The sequence below is a fragment of the Cherax quadricarinatus genome, chromosome 44, assembly GCF_038502225.1.
Source record: "Cherax quadricarinatus isolate ZL_2023a chromosome 44, ASM3850222v1, whole genome shotgun sequence".
NCBI lineage: Eukaryota > Metazoa > Arthropoda > Malacostraca > Decapoda > Parastacidae > Cherax > Cherax quadricarinatus.
In genome coordinates, this window is record NC_091335.1 from 15775329 (window position 1) to 15798548 (window position 23220).

Sequence of the window (23220 nt, forward strand, 5' to 3'; positions counted from 1 at the left end):
ACCACCATTACTCTCACACTTGATTCAAAACTCCCCATGCATTCACTCAACATTTCCCAGAATCTCTCTCTCTCCTCTACACTTCTCTCTTCTCCAGGTGCATATACGCTTACTATAACCTACTTTTCACATCCAATCTTTATTTTACTCCACATAATCCTTGAATTTATACATTTGTAGTCCCTCTTTTCCTGCCATAGCTTATCCTTCAACATTATTGCTATTCATAAGAACATAAGAAAGGAGGAACGCTGCAGGAGGCCTGCTGGCCCATACTAGGCAGGTCCTTTACAATTCATCCCACTAACAAAACATTTGCCCAACCCAATTTTCAATGCCACCCAAGAAATAAGCTCTGATGTGAAAGTCCCACTCAAATCCAACCCCTCCCACTCATGTACTTATCCAACCTAGATTTGAAACTACCCAAAGTCCCAGCCTCGATAACCCAACTAGGTAGTCTGTTCCACTCATCAACTACCCTATTTCCAAACCAATACTTTCCTATGTCCTTTCTAAATCTAAACTTATCTAATTTAAATCCATTACTGCGGGTTCTCTCTTGGAGAGACATCCTCAAGACCTTATTAATATCCCCTTTATTAATACCTATCTTCCACTTATACACTTCGATCAGGTCTCCCCTCATTCTTCGTCTAACAAGTGAATGTAACTTAAGAGTCTTCAATCTTTCTTCATAAGGAAGATTTCTAATGCTATGTATTAATTTAGTCATCCTACGCTGAATGTTTTCTAACGAATTTATGTCCATTTTGTAATACGGAGACCAGAACTGAGCTGCATAATCTAGGTGAGGCCTTACTAATAAGATAAGATAAGATTTCGTTCGGATTTTTAACCCCGGAGGGTTAGCCACCCAGGATAACCCAAGAAAGTCAGTGCGTCATCGAGGACTGTCTAACTTATTTCCATTGGTGTCCTTAATCTTGTCCCCCAGGATGCGACCCACACCAGTCGACTAACACCCAGGTACCTATTTGCTGCTAGGTGAACAGGACAACAGGTGTAAGGAAACGTGTCGAAATGTTTCCACCCGCCGGGAATCGAACCCGGGACCTCCGTGTGTGAAGCGGGAGCTTTAGCCACCAGGCCACCGGGCCTGGTGGTCCAGTATGACCTCTGGACTTCTGTTGCTTACACTTCTTGACATAAATCCCAGTAATCTATTTGCCTTATTACGTACGCTTAGGCATTGCTGTCTTGGTTTAAGGTTGCTGCTCACCATAACCCCCAAGTCCTTTTCGCAATCTGTATGGCTAAGTTCTACATCATTTAACTTATAAGTACTAGGGTTATGGGCACTCCCAAGCTTCAGAACCTTGCATTTATCTACATTGAACTGCATCTGCCACTTTTCTGACCAAGAATAGAGTTTGTTTAAATCCTCCTGAAGTTCCATAACATCTACGTTTGAATCAATTATCCTACCTATCTTTGTGTCATCGGCGAATTTGCTCATATCACTAGTAATTCCCTCATCAAGATCATTGATATATATTATAAACAACAACGGGCCCAATACGCTGATCCCTGTGGAACGCCACTTGTTACAGATCCCCACTCGGACTTAACCCCATTTATGGACACTCTGCTTCCTGTCAGTGAGCTATGACTCGATCCACGAGAGCACTTTTCCCCCAATGCCATGAGCTGCCACTTTCTTTAACAGTCTATGGTGCGGAACTCTATCAAAAGCCTTACTAAAATCTAAGTAAATAATATCAAATTCTTTATTGTGGTCAACAGCCTCAAAAGCTTTACTGAAGAAAGTTAATAAATTAGTTAGACAAGACCGGCCTCTTGTGAATCCATGCTGAGTATCATTAATCAAGCTGTGCTTATCGAGATGGCTTCTTATAATCTCAGCTATAATTGACTCTAGTAATTTGCCTACAATTGAGGTCAGGCTTATTGGGCGGTAATTTGACGGTAACGACTTGTCCCCTGTTTTAAAAATAGGAATTACATTAGCCATCTTCCACATATCAGACACTACACCTGTTTGAAGAGATAAATTAAAAATATTAGTTAATGGTTCACAGAGTTCCATTTTGCATTCCTTAAGAACCCTTGAAAAAACCTCATCAGGGCCCGGCGACTTATTTTGCTTCAGTCTGTCTATCTGCTTCACAACCATCTCACTAGTGACTGTGATGTTACATAATTTATCTTCTAGCCCTCTGTAAAAATTAATTACTGGAATATTGTTAGTGTCTTCCTGTGTAAAAACTGAGAGAAAATAATTATTTAAAATCAAGCACATTTCATTCTCTTTGTCAGTAAGGTGCCCATAGTTATTTTTAAGGGGACCTATCTTATCTCTAACTTTTGTTCTATAGACCTGGAAAAAACTTTTTGGGTTAGTTTTAGAATCCCTAGCAACTTTAATTTCATAGTCCCTTTTAGCTTTTCTTATCCCCTTTTTAATGTCCCTCTTAATGTCAATATACTGATTCATAAGATGACCCTCACCTCTTTTGATACGCCTATAAATTCCTTTCTTATGCCCTAGTAGATATTTGAGCCTATTATTCATCCATTTTGGGTCATTTCTATTTGATCTAATTTCTTTATATGGGATAAACGCTCTTTGAGCAGCATGTATAGTGTTCAGAAAACTGTCATATTGATAGCTCTCTTCGTTACCCCAGTCAACAGATGATAAGTGTTCTCTAAGCCCATCGTAATCTGCTAAGCGAAAATCTGGGACTGTTACTGAGTTATCGCTACTATCGTACTTCCATTCAATGCTAAATGTAATTGATTTGTGATCGCTAGCACCCAGTTCCTCTGAAATTTCTAAATTATTAACAAGGGATTCATTGTTTGCCATAACTAAGTCAAGCAGGTTATTTCCCCTTGTAGGTTCTGTCACAAACTGCTTCAAAAAACAATCCTGAAATACTTCTAAGAAGTTGTATGATTCTAAATTCCCAGTCAAGAAATTCCAATCAACATGACTAAAGTTAAAGTCTCCTAGAATTACTACATTATCGTGCCTTGTGGCCTTAACAATTTCCTCCCATAGTAGTTTCCCTTGGTCCTTATCTAAGTTTGGGGGACGGTATATCACTCCTAAAATCAGTTTTTCATGCCCCTCTGAAAATTCTATCCAAACAGACTCTGTATGTGTTACTTCAGACTTAATACCCGTTTTTATGCAACAGTTCAAGCGATCTCGGACATACAATGCCACCCCACCCCCCTTCCCAATACTTCTATCTTCTTGGAACAATTTAAAACCCTGAATATGACATACCGCAGGCATGTCCCGACTTTTTTAATTAAACCACGTCTCAGTTAAGGCAAATACATCAATGTTACCTGCACTAGCAACTAATCTCAACTCGTCCATCTTATTCCTAGCACTACGGCAATTAGCATAATAAACATTGAAAGACTCTCCTTTCTCTTTACCCTTCCTGCTCATTTCTATTTTTCTACTAAACCTATTACTGTCCTTATCACCCAAGGTCCCTGGCTTTTCAATATCTACCTCGTTCTTATTATTACTAGTTCCCCTAGAACTCGTAATATTACTACACTGGGACTTCACTGTTTTCCTGCCAAAACCCATACCACTAACTACTCCTAGTTTAAAGTCCTAACTGCTCCCTCCACTGCAGTTGCCAGTGCTCCCACCCCACACCTAGATAAGTGAACCGCATCCCTGGCATACATGTCATTTCTGCCATAGAAGAGGTCCCAGTTGTCAATGAATGTTACCGCATTTTCCTTACAGTATTTGTCCAGCCAGCAATTGACACCAATAGCCCTGGACAACCATTCATTTCCAACTCCCCTCCTTGGCAAAATACCACATATGAGAGGGTTCCCACCCTTACTCCTAATTATTTCTATTGCTGACCTATACCTGCTAATCAGGTCTTCACTCCTACGTCTGCCAACATCGTTGCCTCCAGCACTGAGACAGATAATAGGATTACTCCCATTACCTCTCATGATGTCATCCAGACGGCTAACAATATCTTCCATCCCAGCCCCAGGAAAGCAAACTCTCTGTCTCCTACTCCTGTCCTTCAAGCAGAACGCCCTATCCATATACCTTACTTGGCTATCCCCAACAACAACAATATTCGTACCTTCCTTGGTGTCATTCGTCGTGACGTTCCCAGTAGTCGACTCACATTCGTCGGGTAGCACTGAGAATGTATTAGATGTTTCCACAACAGTTTCCTAATCCTGATCCCATTTATTCCTCTCCATTGAAACTCTCCCACCCCCTTCAGCTTTGTTTCACTTAAAGCCAGGTCATTCAGTTTCTTCTCATTCATAACATCCACAATCATCTCTTTCTTATCATTTGCACAACATCCACGCACATTCAGACTTCCCACTTTGACAATTTTCTTCTTCTTATTCTTTTTAGTAATCTTTACAGGAAAAGGGGTTACTAGACCATTGTTCCCGGCATTTTAGTTGACTTTTACAATACGCATGGCTTATGGAGGAAAGATTCTTATTCCACTTCCCCATGGATATAAAAGGAAAAGTAATAAGACCAAGAACTATTAAGATAAAATCAAAGAAAACTCAGATGAGTGTGTATAAATAAACGTGTACATGTATGTGTAGTGTGACCTAAGTGTAAGTAGAAGTAGCAAGACATGCCTGTAATCTTGCATATTTATGAGACAAACAAAAGACACCAGCAATCCTACCATCATGTAAAACAATTACAGGCTTTCGTTTTACACTCACTTGGCAGGACGGTAGTACCTCCCTGGGTGGTTGCTGTCTACCAACCTACATATTATTATTCTTCTTTCAAGAAACCAGCCGTATCCCACCAAGGCAGGGTGGCCCAGAAAGAAAAACGAAAGTTTCTCTTTTTAAATTTAGTAATATATACAGAGAAGGAGCCACTAGTCTCTTGCTCCCGGCATTTTCGTCACCTTTTATGACACGCATGGCTTATGGAGGAAGAATTCTGTTCCACTTCCCCATGGAGAAAACATATTATTACCATACTATATATATTTTTAAACAATAGCGAACTTTTTACCAGGTCTCTCACCGTAATATTTATTTATAGAACACTAGACTTTTACCACACCATAGTTTTTTTTACAGAATACTAGACATTTTATCACACCAAAGTGTTTTTTTGTAGAGCACTAGATGTTTTACCACACTATAGTTTTTTTTACAGAACATTAGATATTTTACCATCATAGATTTTTTTTTTAAAGAACACTAGACATTTTAGCACTCCATATATTTTTATGGAGCACTATACTTTTTACCACCATAAAATTATAGGTAGTAGGTTGGTAGACAGCAACCACCCAGGGGGGGGTACGACCGTCCTGCCAAGTGAGTTTGAAACGAAAGCCTGTAACTGTTTTACATGATGGCAGGATTGCTGGTGTCTTTTGTCTGTCCATAAATATGCAAGATTACAGGTACGTCTTGCTACTTCTACCTACACTTTGGACACACTACACATACATGTACAGGGGCAACTGATATATCGGATCATTATTTAGTTGCAGCTTCAGTTTGAGTAAGAGGTAGATGGGAAAAGAGGAAAATGGCAACAACAAGCAAGAGGGAGGTGAAAGTGTATAAACTAAGGGAGGAGGAAGTTCGGGTGAGATATAAGCAACTATTGGCAGAAAGGTGGGCTGGTGCAAGTATGAGTAGTGGGGGGGTTGAAGAGGGTTGGAATAGTTTTAAAAATGCAGTATTAGAATGTGGGGCAGAAGTTTGTGGTTATAGGAGAGTGGGTGCAGGAGGAATGAGGAGTGATTGGTGGAATGATGAAGTAAAGGGTGTGATAAAAGAGAAAAAGTTAGCTTATGAGAGGTTTTTACAAAGAAGAAGTGTTATAAGAAGAGTAGAGTATATGGAGAGTAAAAGAAAGGTGAAGGGAGTGGTGAGAGTGCAAAAGGAGAGCAGATGATAGAGTGAGAAAGGCACTGTCAAGGAATTTTAATAAAAATAAGAAAAAATTTTGGAGTGAGTTAAACAAGTTAAGAAAGCCTAGAGAACGAATGGGTTTGTCAGTTAAAAACAGAGTAGGGGAGTTAGTAGATGGGGAGATGGAGGTTTTGGGAAGATGGTGAGAATATTTTGAGGAACTTTTAAATGTCGACGAAGAAAGGGAAGTGGTAATTTCATGCACTGAGCAGGGAGGTATACCATCTTTTAGGAGTGAAGAAGAACAGGATGTGAGTGTGGGGGAGGTGTGTGAGGCATTACGTAGAATGAAAGGGGGTAAAGCAGCTGGAACTGATGGGATCATGACAGAAATGTTAAAAGCAGGGGGGTGGGGGATATAGTGTTGGAGTGGTTCGTATTTTTCTTTAATAAATGTATGAAAGAGGGGAAGGTACCTAGGGATTGGCAGAGAGCATGTATAGTCCCTTTATATAAAGGGAATGGGGACAAAAGAGATTGTAAAAATTATAGAGGAATAATTTTACTGAGTATACCAGGAAAAGTGTACGTTAGGGTTATGTAATTGAAAGAATTAGAGGTAAGACAGAATGTAGCATTGCGGATGCGCAAGGAGGTTTCAAAGTGGGTAGGGAATGTGTAGATCAAGTGATTACATTGAAGCATATATGTGAACAGTATTTAGATAAAGGTAGGGAAGTTTTTATTGCATTTATGGATTTAGAAAAGGCATATGATAGAGTGGATAGGGGAGCAATGTGGCAGATGTTGCAAATGTATGGAATAGGTGGTAAGTTACTAAATGCTGTGAAGAGTTTTTATGAAGATAGTGAGGCTCAGGTTAGGGTGTGTAGAAGAGAGGGAGACTACTTCCTGGTAAAAGTAGGTCTTAGACAGGGATGTGTAATGTCACCATGGTTGTTTAATATATTTATAGATGGGGTTGTAAAAGAAGTAAATGCTAGGGTGTTCGGGAGAGGGGTGGGATTAAATTATGAGTAATCAAATACAAAATGGGAATTGACACACTTGCTTTTTGCTGCTGATACTGTGCTTATGGGAGACTCTAAAGAAAAATTGCGAAGGTTAGCGGATGAGTTTGGGAGTATGTGTGTAAAGGTAGAAAGTTGAAAGTGAACATAGAAAAGAGTAATGTGATGAGGGTATCAAATGATTTAGATAAAGAAAAGTTGGATATCAAATTGGGGAGGAGGAGTATGGAAGAAGTGAATGTTTTCAGATACTTGGGAGTTGACATTTTGGTGGATGGATTTATGAAGGATGAGTTTAATCATAGAATTGATGAGGGAAAAAAGGTGAGTGGTGCATTGAGGTATATGTGGAGACAAAAAATGTTATCTATGGAGGCAAAGAAGGGAATGTATGAAAGTATAGTAGTACCAACACTCTTACATGGGTGTGAAGATTGGGTTGTGAATGCAGCAGCAAGGAGGCAGTTGGAGGCAGTGGAGATGTCCTGTCTAAGGGCAATGTGTGGTGTAAATATTATGCAGAAAATTTGGAGTGTGGAAATTAGGAGAAGGTGTGGAGTTAATAAAAGTATTAGTCAGAGGGCTGAAGAGGGGTTGTTTAGGTGGTTTGGTCATTTAGAGAGAATGGATCAAAGTAGAATGACATGGAGAGCATTAAATCTGTAGGGGAAGGAAGGTGAGGTAGGGGTCGTCCTTGAAAAGGTTGGAAGGAAGGGATAAGGGAGGTTTTGTGGGCGAGGGGCTTGGACTTCCAACAGGCGTGCATGAGCGTGTTCGATAGGAGTGAATGGAGATGAATGGCATTTGGGACCTGACGATCTGTTGGAGTGTGAGCAGGGTAATATTTAGTGAAGGGATTCAGGGAAACCGGTTATTTTTATATAGCCGGACTTGAGTCCTGGAAATGGGAAGTACAATGCATGCACTCTAAAGGAGAGGTTTTGGAATATTAGCAGTTTGGAGGGATATGTGTCTCTTTATATGTATATGCTTCTAAACTGTTGTATTCTGAGCACCTCTGCAAAAACATTGATTATGTGTGAGTGAGGTGAAAGTGTTGAATGATGATGAAAGTATTTTTTTGGGGAGGATTTTCTTTCTTTTTGGGTCACCCTGCCTTGGTGGGAGACGGCCAACTTGTTAAAAAAAAAATGTATATATATACTGTAAAGATACAGTTCAATACAAAAAAAAAAAACAAGAAAAAATGAGTTTTTTTTTTTTAACACACTGGCTGTTTCCCACCAAGGCAGGGTGACCCAAAAAGAAAGAAAAAACTTTCATCATCATTCAATACTTTCACCTCACTCAAACATAATCATTGTCTTTGCAGAGGCACTCAGATACAACAGTTTAGATGTCCCATCAAACTGCCAATATCCTAAAGCCCTCCTTTAAAGTGCAGGCATTATTTTTCCCATTTCCAATACTCAAATCTGGCTAACTGGTTTCTCTGAATCCCTTCACAAAATATTTTTTTTTTTTTTTTTTTTTTATTCACCGGTATTCTCCCGGCCCGGGTCTTTTCCAAGTAGTGGTGACCCGGCCTTGGCTCCCTATCTGGGGAGTGTCTCGAGACTTAAGTCTCCCATGGGAGAAGGTACAAGTACCTCCTCATCTTTGGGACCAAGTGTCCCCAGGCCTAGCCACATTCCCCGCCCTCACGGGGCTCGTAGGGAGAAGCTAGGCCTCTGGTCTGCCATCTACCCCGCCTCAAAGGGGCTCGTGGGGATGGCAGTCTTATGAGCTGCAGATGGTAGCAAGCTCAGGCCTTGTTTTTATACTCACAAAATATTACCCTGCTCACACCCCAATGTGTTAAATAAGAATATGTAATATTATACAGTAGTATTATCATGAAATTCAATCAATAGTGCCTAAAATTTACAAAATTTAAGAACTGTTATTTATTGTTTTTAATAAAAATATTTTTTCAGACTTACACATTCTGTCCTGACCACTACATCTCTGAAGTGGAATGTCGACCAGTGGGAGGAGGGGAGACTGAGCCTTTTGTTATCTGTGACAAGAATGGTGCCAGTTGTGAAAACAATGGTGAGTTTTCCTATGTTTCAAAATTTATATCAGGGATGAGCATTATGCCTTTGATATACCTTTGATGAGTTTTGAGAGTCTCTGCTCATTGGTGAAACTTAATATATGATAAATCTAATGGGAATATGAATGAACATTGAGTTTGTGAGGTGCACAGTGAGAGAAAAGACACTAGAAAATAACTCCAAAAATATTTGAAAAGACTTAAAATGCTAAAAATGGCCACATTGTCTGAAAAAAAGACAAAGCCATATATGGCAGCAGATCATAAAAATATATGAGGAAATAGATAAAGAATATTTCTTTGCACCCTTAATAAGGAGAGCAAGAGAAATTTGCCAGATGTCACTTCAGTTTGTGAAGAATAGATGGCAGGGGACAGCATTTTAATTGGTGAGAAAATCAATACAGTTGAAATGGTGAGTATCTTTATTTAAAGCAGATGAGTCATCTTTACAAAATGTTCATTATGAAATACAGTTCACTTAACCACATATTACATATTTACTGTTCTTTGTTAGGGACAATTCAAGCATTTGATTCAAACATGAAAGTAGAGGTGGCATAGATGTTACCTCAAAGCTTGTTGAAAACTGCCTTCTAAATTCCTCTTTCAAGCCAGCATCTTTGACTGTCAAATGAGGGACTACACTACATGTATATATGTGCATACACAAATAATACTTCACAGTTAGTGATAGACATTTTAATGGATCCAAGAGGAGGAGGAGGAGGTACAGTACTTGAAGGTGTTACAGCCACTAGAAACTTTTGAAAATTATATGACAAACTTAACATGCCACGAGCATAGCTCTGCTTCTGTGCCAGAAAACAGTTACTGCAACATAAATAAGTGTAGTACTCACATCATAAAAGAGTTAATTTTCACTGAAATTTGGGCCTTCTGGAGCATATTTATAGAATATCCATACCTATTACTACAGATCATACTACTATGCTGTACAGTGGTACCCCAAGTTTCAGCCACAATTCACTCCAGAAGACTGTTCAAGTGCCATTACTGAACGAATTTGTTCCCATACGGAATAATGTACATTGGATTAGTCAGTTTCAGACCCACAAAAATACACTTACAAAAGCACTTACAATAATGCACTTACATAATTGTTCGAGTTGGGAGCTATATGAAACTCGGGGTACCACTACATAAATGCTAGATGCATAACTGTTTTGGGATTTTTTCTAAGCTGTCATATCTGAGTGCCTCTGCAAAGACAGTGATTATATATGATGGTGAAAGTGTTCATTGATGATGAAAGTTTTTTTCATTCTCTTTGTTGTTTTTCTTTCTTTTTGGGTCACCCTGCCTCGGTGGGAAATGGCTGACATGTTAAAAAAAAAAAAATGTTTTGGTGTTATGTTTATATTTGTGCTTTGAATGGGTCATGAATATGTGAGGATAGGTGTAGTAATGTGACCGAATTTACATCTAACCATGATGGAACAAACAGATCATAGTGCACAAGATTGACCATAGATCCAAACAGATCTGTGTTCACATGCGTAGTGCTCAAAAAGTAGATCTACTTTTTTTTACATATTTTCAAATATAACAAAAAAAACGTAGATCTAAGTTTTTTTTTACACGTTTTCAAATGTAAAGAAACAAAAAGAAGATCTACGTTTTTTTTTACATACTTTCAAATGTTGAAAAAAACATAGATCCACATTTGGACAGTTTAAGGGTTAAGTTATGTACTCGCCTTAATTTGGATGTAGCACATTTCCTTTGGCCTTTGATATCCAAAAAAGGTATATATATATATAATTTTTCATTTTTATTTATCATTACTTAACCTTTTGACTGTTTTGGTCATATATATATGTCTTACGACCCACCATTTTTGACGTATATATACTCACAAATTCTAGCGGCTTCAAATCAAGCAGGAGAAAGCTGGTAGGCCCACATGTGAGAGAATGGGTCTGTGTGGTCAGTGTGCACCATATAAAAAAAATCCTGCAGCACACAGTGCATAATGAGAAAAAAAAAAAAACTCCGACTATTTTTTTTTTAATTAAAATGCCGAATTTGTGGTCTATTTTTGTATAGTATTTATGGTTGTATTCTCGTTTTCTTGGTCTCATTTGATAGAATGAAAAACATATTATGGAATTAGAGGTGATTTTGATTGGTTTTACTATGAAAAGAACCTTGAAATGGAGCTCAAATTAGGGGAATTGTTTGATTTTTGCCAATGTTCAAAAGTAAACAAATGATATCATTTTCCAATAAATGTCCAACTAGCCATTCTAATATGCAGTCACGAATGGGTTGACATTATTTATACAATTATTACAATATTGCAGTAGTCTGCATAACAGTAAATGTTTTATTTTTTGTTTGAATAAAAATTCAAAATAGAAAGCAAGAGTAATACTAGAGGGACCTGGAGACGTGACTAATGAACAAAGAAAATGTTATTTTAGAGCCAGGAATGTCTGCATTGTTCATTCTGGACCCTATTTTGAAATTGTCATTTTTTAATTTTCATGAAATTGGCCAAATTGCAAATTTCTGACCACGTTATTGGGTAGTTGAAATCGGTAAATGGGCAGTTTCTTGTACTCAATCAATAGAAAGAATGGAGTTCTAAAGAAATAGCTATGAGTTTGGTGAACTGGAACAATGGAATTAGCCAAAAATAGGGTTCAAAGTATGCAAAATCGCCAATTCGTAAATATCGCCTGAGGTCACTAACTTTGCAAGAGCGTAATTCCGTCAGTTTTCCATCAAATTTCGTTCTTTTGGTGTCATTACAATTGGGAAAAGATTCTCTATCATTTCATAAGAAGAATTTTTTTTTTTTTTTTTTTTGGGGGGGGGGGGGGGGGGGAGGGGGGGAATTTGCGACACTAGGAGACACCTCAGGATTTGGGGTTGCGATAGTCAAGGGGTTAAAAGGTGATCCTGCCAAAGTGCTGGCCAGGAAGCCTGATTAAACATGTATCAGGTTATCTGTACAGTATTGATAAGAACATTGAGGTGATGATGATGAAGTAAAGGATACTTGCACATGCATTTGTAAAGCTTAAGCTAATATGCTAATTAAAAAATGAACTTGAAATAATGGATTCAAATTGGATAAGTTTAAATTTAGAAACAATAGAGGACATAGAGTAGTCATTGAGTGGAACAGTCTGCCTAGCAGGACCATTAAAGCTGGAACCTTGGGTAGTTTTAAATATAGGTTAGATAAATACATGATGGAGGGGGTAAAAAAGGTTTTGTGTGTATAGGTCTTGGACATACAGCAGGTGTGTGTAAGTGTGTTAGATAGGAGTGCTTGGAGACAAATAGTTTTTGGGACTTGACAAGCTCTTGGAGTGTGAGCAGGGTAATATTTTGTGAAAGGATTCAGGGAAACCGGTTAGCCGGACTTAGAGTCCTGGAGTTTGGGATTTTTGGTGTTTGGAGTGACACCTAAACTGTCATATCTGCATGCCTATGCAAAGACACTAATTAAGTGTGAATGATGGTGAAAGTGGTTTTTTTGGGGTCACCGTGCCTCAGTGAGAGACGACCAGCGTATTAAATTTTTTTTTTTTTTTTTTTTTTTATCACACCGGCCGATTCCCACCAAGGCAGGGTGGCCCGAAAAAAAAAACTTTCACCATCATTCACTCCATCACTGTCTTGCCAGAAGGGTGCTTTACACTACAGTTTTTAAACTGCAACATTAACACCCCTCCTTCAGAGTGCAGGCACTGTACTTCCCATCTCCAGGACTCAAGTCCGGCCTGCCGGTTTCCCTGAACCCCTTCATAAATGTTACTTTGCTCACACTCCAACAGCACGTCAAGTATTAAAAACCATTTGTCTCCATTCACTCCTATCAAACACGCTCACGCATGCCTGCTGGAAGTCCAAGCCCCTCGCACACAAAACCTCCTTTACCCCCTCCCTCCAACCTTTCCTAGGCCGCCCCCTACCCCGCCTTCCTTCCACTACAGACTGATACACTCTTGAAGTTATTCTGTTTCGCTCCATTCTCTCCACATGTCCGAACCACCTCAACAACCCTTCCTCAGCCCTCTGGACAACAGTTTTGGTAATCCCGCACCTCCTCCTAACTTCCAAACTACAAATTCTCTGCATTATATTCACACCACACATTGCTCTCAGACATGACATCTCCACTGCCTCCAGCCTTCTCCTCGCTGCAACATTCATCACCCATGCTTCACACCCATATAAGAGCGTTGGTAAAACTATACTCTCATACATTCCTCTCTTTGCCTCCAAGGACAAAGTTCTTTGTCTCCACAGACTCCTAAGTGCACCACTCACCCTTTTCCCCTCATCAATTCTATGATTCACCTCATCTTTCATAGACCCATCCGCTGACACGTCCACTCCCAGATATCTGAATACATTCACCTCCTCCATACTCTCTCCCTCCAATCTGATATCCAATCTTTCATCACCTAATCTTTTTGTTATCCTCATAACCTTACTCTTTCCTGTATTCACTTTCAATTTTCTTCTTTTGCACACCCTACCAAATTCATCCACCAATCTCTGCAACTTCTCTTCAGAATCTCCCAAGAGCACAGTGTCATCAGCAAAGAGCAGCTGTGACAACTCCCACTTTGTGTGTGATTCTTTATCTTTTAACTCCACGCCTCTTGTCAAGACCCTCGCATTTACTTCTCTTACAACCCCATCTATAAATATATTAAACAACCACGGTGACATCACACATCCTTGTCTAAGGCCTACTTTTACTGGGAAATAATTTCCCTCTTTCCTACATACTCTAACTTGAGCCTCACTTTCCTCGTAAAAACTCTTCACTGCTTTCAGTAACCTACCTCCTACACCATACACCTGCAACATCTTCCACATTGGCCCCTATCCACCCTGTCATACGCCTTTTCCAAATCCATAAATGCCACAAAGACCTCTTTAGCCTTATCTAAATACTGTTCACTTATGTGTTTCACTGTAAACACCTGGTCCACACACCCCCTACCTTTCCTAAAGCCTCCTTGTTCATCTGCTATCCTATTCTCCGTCTTACTCTTAATTCTTTCAATAATAACTCTACCATACACTTTACCAGGTATACTCAACAGACTTATCCCCCTATAATTTTTGCACTCTCTTTTATCCCCTTTGCCTTTATACAAAGGAACTATGCATGCTCTCTGCCAATCCCTAGGTACCTTACCCTCTTCCATACATTTATTAAATAATTGCACCAACCACTCCAAAACTACATCCCCACCTGCTTTTAACATTTCTATCTTTATCCCATCAATCCCGGCTGCCTTACCCCCTTTCATTTTACCTACTGCCTCACGAACTTCCCCCACACTCACAACTGGCTCTTCCTCACTCCTACAAGATGTTGTTCCTCCTTGCCCTATACACGAAATCACAGCTTCCCTATCTTCATCAACATTTAACAATTCCTCAAAATATTCCCTCCATCTTCCCAATACCTCTAACTCTCCATTTAATAACTCTCCTCTCCTATTTTTAACTGACAAATCCATTTGTTCTCTAGGCTTTCTTAACTTGTTAATCTCACTCCAAAACTTTTTCTTATTTTCAACAAAATTTGTTGATAACATCTCACCCACTCTCTCATTTGCTCTCTTTTTACACTGCTTCACCACTCTCTTAACCTCTCTCTTTTTCTCCATATACTCTTCCCTCCTTGCATCACTTCTACTTTCTAAAAACTTCTCATAAGCTAACTTTTTCTCCCTTACTACTCTCTTCACATCATCATTCCACCAATCGCTCCTCTTCCCTCCCGCACCCACTTTCCTGTAACCACAAACTTCTGCTGAACACTCTAACACTACATTTTTAAACCTACCCCATACTTCGTCGACCCCATTGCCTATGCTCTCATTAGGCCATCTATCCTCCAATAGCTGTTTATATCTTACCCTAACTGCCTCCTCTTTTAGTTTATAAACCTTCACCTCTCTCTTCCCTGATGCTTCTATTCTCCTTGTATCCCATCTACCTTTTACTCTCAGTGTAGCTACAACTAGAAAGTGATCTGATATATCTGTGGCCCCTCTATAAACATGTACATCCTGAAGTCTACTCAACAGTCTTTTATCTACCAATACATAATCCAACAAGCTACTGTCATTTCGCCCTACATCATATCTTGTATACTTATTTATCCTCTTTTTCTTAAAATATGTACGTATATATACGTATATATACGTATATATGAGTATATATGAGTGAGAGGGGTTGAATTTGAGTGGGATTTCCACTTGAGTTAATATGGTGATCAAAGCTTATTCCTTGGATGGCAATGAAAATAGGTTGGGCAAATATTTTTCTTAGTGGGTTTTGGGTTTGAGAAGGACCTGTCTAATATGGGCCAGTAAGCCTGCTGCAGTGTTTCTCCCTTTTTATGTTCCTAATTAGATATAGTACTCACATAACTAACCATGCACAATTCATTGCCAATAAGCTTTTACAGAATGTTCCTACTCATTTCTGTAGGCATTTTTGTAATAAACTGTTTATTCAGTACCTATTGATATTTCAGGTGAACACCAGCTGTGTAAAGACTATGAAGTGCGAGTACTATGCCAGTGTGAATGTCAAGATGGTTTGGGGATGGAAGACTTAAGCATCACTGACAATCAGATAACTGCTTCATCTTTTATGACTCCTGATGACCAGCCATATAAGGCCCGCCTCAACTCTGACTGGGCTTGGACTGCAAAAGCTGGAAAATCTGAATGGTTACAGGTACTTGACTCCTATTATATTAAATAAAATAATCTGACTCCATGATAGTTAAATAACAGAACTATTCTAGAAAATGGCCAACCACTTTCCCAGTTTGTGATGTGGTGTTATGTTACCTTTTTATATGTATGGTGTGAGTGATGAAGGAGGAACACAACAATATATTTACACTTGATAATGAATTGAGATGAGACTATAAACTTAAAATGTCAAAGTTCTAATGCAAAGAATAAAAGTCACAATGCAGGCAGGCCCTGCCTTGCTGTAGGTTAGGTTCAGGCTACTGCTGTAAAGTGAATCATAGCCCTTTTTTTTTTTTCACTTCAACTGCATATAAATGCCTGATAATATTATAAACTATCATAAATTAAGTGAGCAATATAGCTAGGCCTAAAAAATGCACATACAGTACACACATTACTTCCCTTAAAATATTTTCATCCTTAGCTTATAGTGAGTGGTGAATATATTTATTGTAGGAAGTATGAATAAATGGAGAATGGGTATAATTGAAAACTACTGTATTAGCAAAACACTAAAGTGAAGCATTGTAAAGCTGGGCCTGCCTGTACAGTGGCTGGAGCAATTAATTATAATCCACAATTTTTAAAAATTAAAAATTATTTATTTCAAATGAGCAATGAAAGTCCAGTAGTTTTACATACAAAATTATTACATATTGTGATTGGTTATAATATAGCATATAGTATAGTAAGTTACTAAATTCTGTTAAGTGTTTTTGAGGATAGTGAGACTCAGGTTAGGATGTGTAGGAGAGATAGAGAGGTTACTCTCCAGTAATAGTAGGTCTTAGACAAGGATGCATGATGTCAACATAGTTGTTTAACATGTTTGTAGATGGAATTGTAAATGCTAAATAAATTGTAAATTGTAATTGTAAATGATAAGTAAATGCTAAGATGTTGGGAAGAAGTGTGGGATTTAAATATGTGGAATCTAATACAATATGGGAATTGGCACATTTGCTTTTTACTGATGATACTGTTCTTTTGGGAGATTCTGAAGAGAAGTTACAGATGTTAGTGGATGAGTTTTGGAGGGTAAGAGAAGGAAGTTGAAAGTGAACATAGATAAGAGTAAGGTGATGAGGGTATCAAACGATAGGTAAGGAAAGATTAGATATCAGATTGGAGGGAGGGAGTATGGAGGAAGTGAATGTGTTCAGATATTTGGGAGTGGACATGTCGGCAGATGGGTACATGAAAGACAAGGTAAACCATAGAATTCATGAAGGTTGGTTGATAGCACACTCATCTAGCACATTGAGGTCTGTGGTTTGATCCCTGGTACGGGTGGAATGTTTCCTTAAGACACCTGTTGCTGTTCACCTAGCAGTAAGTAGGTACATGAGTGTCAGCCGCTGGTGTGGGTCATATCCCAGAGACAAAATAAACGTAAGTTACCCAAAATCCTCTGCATAACCAGGGGTTTTCTATATAGTATGTCACTGATGTCAGCTAGGTCTTTTTAAGTTGTTTCATGTACTTAGAGAAATAAAGATTATTCTTCTTTCAACACACCGGCCATATCCCACTGAGGTGGGGTGGCCCAGAAGAAAAAACGAAAGTTTCTCCTTTTAAATTTAGTAATATATACAGGAGAAGGGGTTACTAACCCCTTGCTTCTGGCATTTTAGTTGCCTCTTACAACACGCATGGCTTGTGGAGGAAGAATTCTGTTCCACTTCCCCATGGAGAATAAAGGTTATTATTATGATTGTTATTATTTTATTATTAATGAGGTATCTGTGGAGACAGAACATTATCCATGGAGGCAAAGAGGGAAATGTATGTGTATAGTGGTACCAGCACTTTTATAGGTGTGAAGCATGGGTTGTGAATGTTGCAGCAAGGACAGTGCTGCAGGCAGTGGAGATATGGTGTCTGAGGGCAACATGTGACATAAATATTATGCAGAGAATTTGTGTTTTGGAGAGTAGGAGAAGGTGCAGAGTTATGAAATGTATTATCCAGAGGGCTGAGGAGGGGTTGTTTGGTTATTTAGAGAGGATGAAGCAAAATAGGATGACTTGGAGGGTGTATAAATCTGTAGTAGAGGGAGGGTGGGGTAGGGGTCATCCTAGGATGGAGGGAAGAGGGTAAAGGAGGTTTTGTGTGCTAGGGGCTTGGACATACAGCAGGCATGTGTGAGCATGATAGATAGGGGTGAGTGGAGAGAAATGATTTTTGGGACTTGATGAGCTGTTGGAGTGTAATCAAGGTAATATTTTGTGAAGAAATTCAGGAAACCAGTTAGCCTGACTTGAGTCCTGGAGATGGGAAGTATGGTGCCTCCACTCTAAAGGAGGGATTTAGGGTATTTTCTGTTTAGAGGGACATCTAAACTGCAGTATCTACACACCTCTGGCAAGACATTCATAGTGTGAATGATGGTGAATTTTTTTATTTTTTGGGTCATCTTACCTTGGTAGGAGACAACCAGTGTGTTAAAGAAATGTGCTTTGTTTCCAACTTTAGTTTTTTAGTAGCATGATGATAGAGGTATCTTGGGTTGACATAGTTGGGTAGGGGTAGAGTGAACTAGGATGGCTATCAGTGATGTAATTCCTTACTTGGGCAGGAGAGTTTGAGGTTTTGCTGGCTAGATTTGTTCCTGTTATTGAAAAGAAGTCATTTAATTTATTTAGTCTCAGAATCTTGTAGGTTCATTAGGTTTAGTTAGAACTATTTCTTTGGATTCAGTGACTTGACTAGTGTCCTGTATCTGAGTGTTTTCCAAGCAATTATTTATATACTTTAATACAATTAAACCTGCTCACATATTATATATGTTTTGATTTCTTTATGAGCTTTGGAGAGAAATCTTTTTGATAGTGCTTCAGTCCATCCTGGATCATTGTCAAGTCACAACTGTTCTCACCTACCTCACTTATTTAATATCACTGAACAGGTGGATTTAGGGAAGGTGAAGCAAGTAACCGGTGTTGTGACTCAAGGACATCCTTACCTGGAGCAGTTTGTGACAAACTTTGTTGTGCATTTCTCTGAGACAGGAGCAATCTGGGATGAAGTTATGGACAAAGATTCCCAGTTTATTAAGGTAAGTACATAAAGTGAAATTATTTAAGGTAATCATTTATGATTAGGTGAAATATTGTTTATTATATGAAAAAGCTACTGATGTGATAAATAGTTGATATTGTTATTACAAAAATCTAAAATAATTATATTTATGTATTATAAAAGAAGATAAATAAATTGGCAATGTACGTATATCTGAAAAATAACAGCTAAGGGAAATGTATAATAATAGTTATATGTCTGCAGGAGTTCACTGGCAACAGTGACAGGTCTACGCCCGTGACAAACTTATTCCCAGAGCCACTGTTTGCTCGCTTTATCAGAATTATTCCTACAAATTTCTACTCTGCCCTCTCACTTAGGCTTGAGATTAAGGGATGTGACATTACAGGTGAGCTCAGTATTTAGTTTATTTTTGTCTAATTGTGTGGCTGGGAAGTCATAGTTTGGTATTTATGTTAAAATGGAATTATATTGTATGTATTAAGTTGGGTATATCTATTAATATTTTAAAGTGTACAGCATGAAAAAAAAGATGAGCTAGGCCAATATGATGGATGAGTGCCATAGAGGATTGTGGCAGAAGAATGACTAGATTATATACAAAGGAATAATTTTGTGGCAGTTGAAGTATGGGAAAATTGAAGCATAGGCCATACATTGTAATCACCCTAATGAGGATGTACAGTAATGTAACGATGTAGTATTAGAGAATTGTAGAAGAACATGTTCACTCCACCAACATCCTGACTGGTAAGAAACTGAACCACGATTAATGGACTGAAAATTTAGCCTCCACCACTCTTTGTACTGAACGACCCATACCATTTTAGTGCTTCGTGGAATACATTAGAATGTTCACTCCAACGTATTTTATGATCGGATGTCATTTGTGTAATCTACTTCAGTTAATTTTTTTTTTTTCAACACTTCAACCATCTCCCACCGAGGCACGGTGACCCAAGAAAGAAAGAAACACTTTCACCATCTTTCACACATAATCACTGTTTTTGCAGAGGTGCCCATATATGACACAGTTTAGATGTCACTCCAATTGGCCAATATCCCAAACCCCTCCTTTAAAATGTGTGCATTAATAATTAAAATATAATTAATAGAGTAATGCAAAAGCAATTCAGAGCCAATGCAAAATTTTATAATACATTAAAAATGCTAATACAGTAGTATCATCCTGGTTAAAAGTACCACTTAATATGTAAATAACAGAGTAACACGTAGGTTTTTTAAAAAACTGCGTGACACTACTTGCAGTATAGTGAAATAATTTAGTTTATCCAGGTGTATAACTTCAGGCAGTATGGTTAGTAAGTAAGTTTATTTAGGTACATTGCACATGAGTACAGTTAATAATAATAATATTAATCTTTCTTTCTACAAGTACATGTACAATGTATACATTTTTTTTTAACACATCGGCCATCTCCCACTGAGGCAGGGTGACCCAAAAAGAAAGAAAATCTCCAAAAAGAAAGAAAATACTTTCATCACCATTCAACACTTTGACCTCACTCATACATAATCACTGTCTTTGCAGAGGCGCTCAGATACAACAGTTTAGAAGTCTCTCCAAATTGCCACTATCCCAAACCCCTCCTTTAAAGTGCAGGCATTGTACTTCCCATTTTCAGGGCTCAAGTCTGGCTAACCGGTTTCCCTGAATCCCTTCACAAAATATTAATCTGCTAACACTCCAGCAGCTCGTTAGGTCCCAAAAACCGTTCATCTCCATTCACTCCTATCTAACACACTCATGCATGCTTGCTGGAAGTCCAAGCCCCTCACCCACAAAACCACCTTTACCCCCTCCCTCCAGCCTCTTCAAGGATGACCTCTACCCCGCCTTCCTTTCCCTACAGATTTATATGCTCTCTGAGTCATTCTAGTTTGTTCCATTCTCTCTAAATGACCAAACCACCTCAACAGCCTCTCTTCAGCCCTCTGCCTAATATTTTAGTAACTCCAGACCTCCTAATTTCCACACTCTGAATTTTCTGCATAATGTTTACACCACACACATTGCCCTTAACCCTTTGGGGGTTTCGGACGTACTAGTACGTCTTACGACCCAGGGTTTTTGACGTACTAGTACGCCTAAATTCTAGCGCCCTCAAATCTAGTGAGAGAAAGCTGGTACACCTACATATGTAAGAATAGGTCTATGTGGTCAGTGTGCGCAATATAAAAAAAATCCTGCAGCACACAGTGCGTAATGAGAAAAAAAAACTTTGACCGTGTGTTTGGATTAAAGCAGGGACTTTGCACTGTATTTTCGTATGGTATTTATTGTTGTATTCTAGCTTTCTTCATCTCATTTTATAGAATGGAAGACATATTACGGAAATTGAGATGATTTTCACTGGTTTTACAATGAAAAGTACCTTGAAATTGAGCTCAAAGTAGCAGAAATGTTCGATTTTTACCAAAGTTCAAAAGTAAACAAATCATGCCAAGCATCCAATACACATCAGCTGGTGAGGTGAGTCTAATATTCTTTCACAAGTGCGTTGATATTATTTATACCATTTCTACACTAATACAGTAGTCTGCATAACAGTAAATCTTCTATTTTTTGTGAGAATAAAAATTCAAAGTGGAAATCCAAAGAAATATAAGAAGGGCCTGGAGATGTGACTAACGAACAGAGAACTTGTTATTTTAGTGCCAGGAATGTCTTTCTTGTTTATTCTGAACCCTATTCGGAAATTGGCATCTTTTGAAATTTGTGTGAAATTGGCAAAATTGCTAAATTCTGACCACTTTATTGGATAGTTGAAATCAGTAAATGGGTGGTTTCTTGTACTCATTCGATAGAAAAAAATGGAGTTCTAGCAAAATAGTTATGATTTTTGTCGACTAGTACACTGGAATTGGCCAAAAATAGGGCCCAAAGTGGGCAAAATCGCCAATGCGTAAACATCGTCAAGAGCACTAACTTCGCGAGAGCATAATTCCCTAATTTCATACTTTTGGTGTCATTATGATCGGGAAAAAGATTCTCTATCTTTTCATAAGAAAAAAATAATAATTTTTTTTTTTTTGAAATTTGGCCGACCCTGAGAACAAGTCTCTGAGAGGACCTGTCGACCCCCAAAGGGTTAAACAGGACATAGTGTAAATTACCTCGGGTAACCCAAGAAAGTCTCAAAGTGACTTGTTTTCATTGGGGTTCTTGAGGTTATTATTGTTATTCCAAAAGTCTTGAATAATAATTGTTATCTAATTACAATAATGCATCAGATAATGAATCTGTTTTATAAAGTAATTAGAGTAATAGGTTTGTTTTAATGTGTTTTCTTAACAAGATTTTATTCTACTTTCCAGAAGTGACAACACCACTGATTCCAGGTAAAATCATCAGTATAATAGTTACCTATTAACAGTTACTGTAGAGTACACATACACACACACACACACACACACACACACACACACACACACACACACACACACACACACACAAACACACACACACACACACACACACACACACACACACACACACACACACACACACACACACACACACCTTGGGGTGACCATAACACCGAGTACATCACCGGAGGCACACATCAACCAAATAACCGCTGCAGCATACGGGCGCCTGGCAAACCTGAGAATAGCGTTCCGATACCTCAATAAGGAATCGTTCAAGACACTGTACACTGTGTATGTTAGGCCCATACTGGAGTATGCAGCACCAGTCTGGAACCCACACCTGGTCAAGCACGTCAAGAAGTTAGAGAAAGTACAAAGGTTTGCAACAAGGCTAGTCCCAGAGCTCAAGGGAATGTCGTACGAGGAAAGGTTAAGGGAAATCGGACTGACGACACTGGAGGACAGAAGGGTCAGGGGAGACATGATAACGACATACAAGATACTGCGGGGAATAGATAAGGTGGACAGAGATAGGATGTTCCAGAGAGGGGACACAGGGACAAGGGGTCACAACTGGAAGCTGAAGACTCAGACGAGTCACAGGGACGTTAGGAAGTATTTCTTCAGTCATAGAGTTGTCAGCAAGTGGAATAGCCTAGCAAGTGAAGTAGTGGAGGCAGGAACCATACATAGTTTTAAGAAGAGGTATGACAAAGCTCAGGAAGCAGAGAGAGAGAGGATCCAGTAGCGATCAGTGAAGAGGCGGGGCCAGGAGCTGAGTCTCGACCCCTGCAACCACAATTAGGTGAGTACAATTAGGTGAGTACACACACATACACACACACACACATACACACACACACACATACACATACACACACACACACACACACACACACACACACACACACACACACACACACACACACACACACACACAGTGTTAGTGACAACGTCAGTGAACAACCCTACAAGTGATAACCAATGTATTAGAAAAAATAAATAAAGTAAAGGCGAG

At 38.8% G+C, this 23220-nt stretch overlaps 1 protein-coding gene across 1 annotated transcript in view; it reads left to right on the forward strand.

Moving 5' to 3' along the window:
• Positions 1-23220, forward strand: part of LOC128697360 (hemocytin) — a 444623-nt gene that overhangs the window by 114582 nt on the left and 306821 nt on the right. Inside the window, exons 36-40 of the mRNA XM_070093851.1 lie at positions 8873-8990; positions 15539-15744; positions 18676-18825; positions 19053-19197; positions 22149-22172. Of these exons, the coding sequence (XP_069949952.1) occupies positions 8873-8990; positions 15539-15744; positions 18676-18825; positions 19053-19197; positions 22149-22172 (643 nt within the window). The remainder of the gene's footprint in view (positions 1-8872; positions 8991-15538; positions 15745-18675; positions 18826-19052; positions 19198-22148; positions 22173-23220) is intronic.